General features: G+C 41.9%; 1 protein-coding gene across 1 annotated transcript in view; it reads right to left on the reverse strand.

Annotated features, from left to right (window-relative positions):
* NCKAP1L (NCK associated protein 1 like) overlaps nucleotides 1-4,793 on the reverse strand; it is a 120,155-nt gene that overhangs the window by 61,003 nt on the left and 54,359 nt on the right. The window contains exons 14-18 of the mRNA XM_007949606.1: nucleotides 4,329-4,410; nucleotides 4,082-4,140; nucleotides 3,718-3,863; nucleotides 1,712-1,844; nucleotides 1,306-1,425 (exon numbers count right to left, since the gene is read on the reverse strand). Coding sequence (XP_007947797.1) covers nucleotides 1,306-1,425; nucleotides 1,712-1,844; nucleotides 3,718-3,863; nucleotides 4,082-4,140; nucleotides 4,329-4,410 — 540 coding nt within the window. The remainder of the gene's footprint in view (nucleotides 1-1,305; nucleotides 1,426-1,711; nucleotides 1,845-3,717; nucleotides 3,864-4,081; nucleotides 4,141-4,328; nucleotides 4,411-4,793) is intronic.

Raw genomic sequence — 4,793 nt, forward strand, 5'->3', positions numbered from 1 at the left:
AAGTAGATTGCCCAGTCTTCCTTCTGAGGGGTATTTTCAATCGCTTCATACGCATGTGAAAGCTGGACAGTGAATAAGGAAGAGTTGATACTTTTGAGCTATGGTGTCAGCGAAGAGTACTGAAAGTACCATGAGCTGCCAGAAGAACAAATCTTCCTGAAAGAAGTGCAGCTAGAATGTTTCTTGGGAGTGAGAATGGCCAGACTTCATCTCACCTACTTTGGTCATGTTGTCAGAAGAGACCATTCCCTGGAGAAAGATATCATGGTTGGTAAAGTGGAGGCTCAGCAAAAAAGGGGAAGCCCTCAAAGTGATGGATTGGCTGCAACAATGGGCTCAAGTATAGCAAAGACTGTAAGGATGGCGTATGACCAGACAGTATTTCATAGGGTCTCTATGAGTCAGGTCCAACTCAACAGCACCTAACAACAACATGCTCTGGTGATGCAGTGCCTAAGGCACTTTGACTGCTAACCAGAATATTGGCAGTTCAAATCCACCAGCTACTCCATGGAAGGAAGATGGGGCAATCTACTTCTGTAAAGATTTACCACCTCAGAAACCCAATAGGGGTCACTATGAGTCAGAATCAACTCCATGGCAGTGGGTTTGGTATACACACACACACACACAGACATCCACATACTTGATTCCCCTGCCACCAAAGTTGTTACTAAGCCTGACTCAAACCCAGGAAGCATAGGTAGTCTTGGCAACCTAAAAGACTCCAGAGCCACAGCAAAATAAGTTTCTCATTTTTGAATTTTCTGAAATTTAGGTTGAGCTAACCATGACCAGGTGCTGTGAGTCAGTCAAGGGAAGAAGGAGGGGAAAATAAGAATACAAGGACAAGAGAACAGCCCTGAGAATAAACATAGATGTGGTGCCTGAAAATATTCAGATGGCTGCAGATCAGGATATAGATGGGTAGAAAAATGAGAAAAGACAGATGAAATGCCCTATGATTAATCTGTAGGCCACTGTCCTAAGTCTATGTACATCGGGGAAAGAGACGAGGGGAAGTAAATTAGAAAGTTAACTGATCTCTTAGAACTCTTCAAATAAGAGCACAGATCTTGTTGGAGTGCAGCTGTTCAAATAAGAGTATTTTTAGATATGTCTATCTAGTCCCTAAGGGAGTAAAGACTAAAGGGCCTACACTAAGAAACAATCATGCCACAAACTCAAGAACACAAAAGCCCTATTTGAGAGAAAGAGTTGGAGAACTTGGCATTTGAGAGACACAGAGGGAAGGCGTGTGGAATGGCAGAGGGAAAACTGAAACAGAGAAAAGATCAATCCTACCTGCTCACTCAGGTTTCGCTGTTCAGCACAGATCTCCAAGACACAGTTGCTGGTCTGCTTGGCCAGCTCCTCCAGGAAGGAGTTGCAGTGGTGAAGGCCATGGTTCTTCAGGTGAGAGTACTATGGAAAAAGGGACAAAGGAAGAAATTATAACTACCAGGGTAGCCACTTCTTAACTCATAATACTGCTCTGATCCCCTTGCCTGAGCTACCCACTCCTTCTACAAAAGAAGAAACAGGCAAGGGACATATTCTAGATCAAGCTGAGGTATTTAGGGACCCATGTCACATATCCATGTTTGTACCCTTCCTGGATCAAAATCAACCCTTGAGGATTTTCCATTTTGGAGATTAAGGATGAACTGTGATTAGAGAGATGACAGGGTTCAGAGTTCTGGACACCTACCTCCTCTGGACACATCTCATGAGTGCAGTGGGCAAAATGTGCACAAATCAGGGGGAAGGCGATGGCATAACGTAGCATAGTAGGTTCCTCCAGGGTTGTGGCAAACATCTTCTCAAAGGTACGGAGGTGAAAACTGAAGAGAAAGGGGAAGGAAATTTAGAACCATGGCATAGGAGCTGGTCCCTCTGAGATGCAGGGAATAGTCATTCTGTCAACAAATATTAATTGATATCTACTATTCCCTGCTTGATTTTCCTTACCCTAAGGAAGAAGGAAAACCTATCTCTTTCAGACATTTTTACTATGGACCCCAGGGTGGTTTAATGATAATCTTCTTCCTTTTCCTTGCACAAAACTTGCTATTCCTCCCTCAGAAACTCTGCATGATTTGGGTCATTCCCCCTGATTTAGAACCCTTTGAGCACTGCCAATTCATATGCCTTCCAAAATTCAACATTCCAACTACAGAAAACCTTCTCAGTTATATCCATGAGATCCATTTTTCTCAACCCTATATCCTTTCAACATTGTGTACTCATTGTACGTTTTTTTACATTTCCAATTATTATGTTGAGGTCCCTTTCATATGTGGTTGTTATGCTTATCTCCATCCAAATTGAATAATGGCATCCTGAGTGGTACAAATGGTTAAGGGGCTAAGCTGCTAAACAAAAGGCTAATGGTTTGAGTCCATCCAGAGATACTCCAGAAGAAAGGCCTGATAATCTACTTCCAAAAATTCAGCTACTAAAAACCATGTGAAGGAAAGTTCTACTTTGCACTCATATGGTCGCCATGAGTCAGGGTTGACTCAACAGCAACTGTCTTTGTTTTGTTTTGTTAATTGAATACAGAGAGCAGAGACAAAATACTAGGTGTTTTTTTTTTTTTTTTTTTTTTGGTTTTTTATTTGTTTTTTACTCTCCTGTTGAGTAATGCACAACAGTGGTCATCCAGTAAGTGTTGAATGCTACCTTAAGAAGACTGTTTTGGTTACCTAGTGCCAACAGTATACCACAGGTGGAATGGCTTGAACAAACGAGTTTATTCTTTTACAATTTTGGTAGCTTTAAGTCCAAGTTCAGAGTGCCAGGCTCTAGGGGCTTGGTAAAAGCCCCTCAACCTTGGGCTTCAGCTCTGCCTCCTGCTCCTGGCCCACTGAAGCTGGAGGCTTTTCTTCACTCTGACAGCTGCTGGCTGCTGAGGTTCATAAGCCCAAGGTCAACAAATAAAATGACACAGTCCTACTAGTAACAAACTACAAGGCAGGCCATTAATTAAAGTCCTGAAAAAGTCCCAAGATCAGCAGGGCAACATGGTAGGCTGTTGAACAATGACCCGGCTACATGCAGGGTTCAAGCTTGCCATCAGTTGGGAGACCTACTTATATACTGGAAGCAGCTCACATCCCTAAAGCAGCTACTCAGATGGTCCAGTAGATTTCACCATGGAGTTAATTATCAATCTCACCATGGGGAATAACTACATCCAGCTGCCCAGCCATTCAACCAGGCCCAGACAAGTTGACACACAACCTTAACTGCCATAAAGACAAACTAATTTTAATTCTCCAAAAGCCTGTTCTCCAGCTCTCTCAATTATTTTCAGTTTTCTCCACTAAATCTCTTATGTTTTCCCTGTCTCTTTTAAATCACAATGTCCCAAGAGTAAAAAGAAGCTGAAGAAAGTTTCAAAGGTAAAAATGAAGATGAAAAAAGATTGGAAAAAGACATGTGACTGAATTATCTCAGAGAAAGGAAGGCTGTGTAAAGTTTAAATGATTTTCCTAAAGAGGATGACTACAGAACAAAACGGAATCAACTTCAAATTCCTATCACTTAGGATTATTAGTCGAAGCTAAATGGGTTTGAGTACCTGCCTTTAAAGACATCTCAAAGAGAAAAATACTTCCCCATCTGTCTAGGGAAATTACAATCCTCTACAGAGGCCGAGGGGGGGTGGGATCGATCAAGCGAATTGATGAAGAGCTCTCAACCAGGACATACCAGAAAGTAGACAGGTCAGAAGTTTCCACAAGCATTTTCTCTACTGAGTCCAGCATTCGAGAGTGAAAGACAATGAGGTTCATCACCTTGGCTAAATCAGGGTTCTCATGTAGGTGCAGGGGGGCCTTAGCCACGCTGGTATATGCCTGTGGTTGAAGTTGGGAAAAGGGTGGAGAAAAATAAGAGAGATGAAAAGGACTCCCAGACACGAGACTGCAGTTTGGCTTTCGTATGTCCTGTCCAATTAGTAGTTTCTCTAGGTTGAATCACCCCATCCAGCAGAGCTTCAGAAATAAAATTAGAAGGGATTGTGAGGGAGGAAAAATTTGAGGATGGGGGACCATTAATAGCAATAGACTATTACCTGTAGGCGAAACCAATCCAATCTCAAACCAGAGAATTCAAATTTCTCTCCGTTATCAACTGCAAAAAAACAGAAGCAAATTTAAAAAGTGAACGATAAAACAGCAATTTAATATCCCAGATTGCACAGAATAACAGATCCTCTTCCAAGTCATCATTTCTAATATCCTGGCTCAAGAGATCACTATTTCTAGAGAAACGATGTTCACCCTCATATATGCTCTACTCCTCCACTTCGCTCAAGTTACCTTGTTTGAGATTCATGGAAGAGAGAGTACTGACAAATGAGGACATGATGATGGACTCCTCCTCAGGACACACGGACAGGTTCTGAAAGAGAAGTTGAATAACAGTCAAATGGACATAGGTTCCACTAGGACAGAAAACAAGACCAAAAGGCTTGATCAATGTATGAAGGTAGAAGAAACTGGTAAGTGCCACAAACAGAGAAGAAATACCAAGAGAAATATGGAGGACTCTTTCTAAATTCCCTGCCACACTAACACCTAGTTTCTTTTTAACTTTCTTTCCTAGTTCTATGTAGCTTCACTTGGGGACAAAAAAAAGAAAGAGAGAGACTATTATCAGTTCTTTAAAAATATGTATACACAAAGTATTGTTCCACCTACTACTTTGGCGAGTAGCGACTGGGACCTTAAAAGCTAGGAAGCTGCCATCTAGATGCAACAACGGGTCTCTCCTCGTCAAGAAGA

The sequence above is a fragment of the Orycteropus afer genome, unplaced genomic scaffold (assembly GCF_000298275.1).
Source record: "Orycteropus afer afer isolate SDZICR_OR568_19922 unplaced genomic scaffold, OryAfe1.0 scaffold00247, whole genome shotgun sequence".
Lineage (NCBI taxonomy): Eukaryota > Metazoa > Chordata > Mammalia > Tubulidentata > Orycteropodidae > Orycteropus > Orycteropus afer.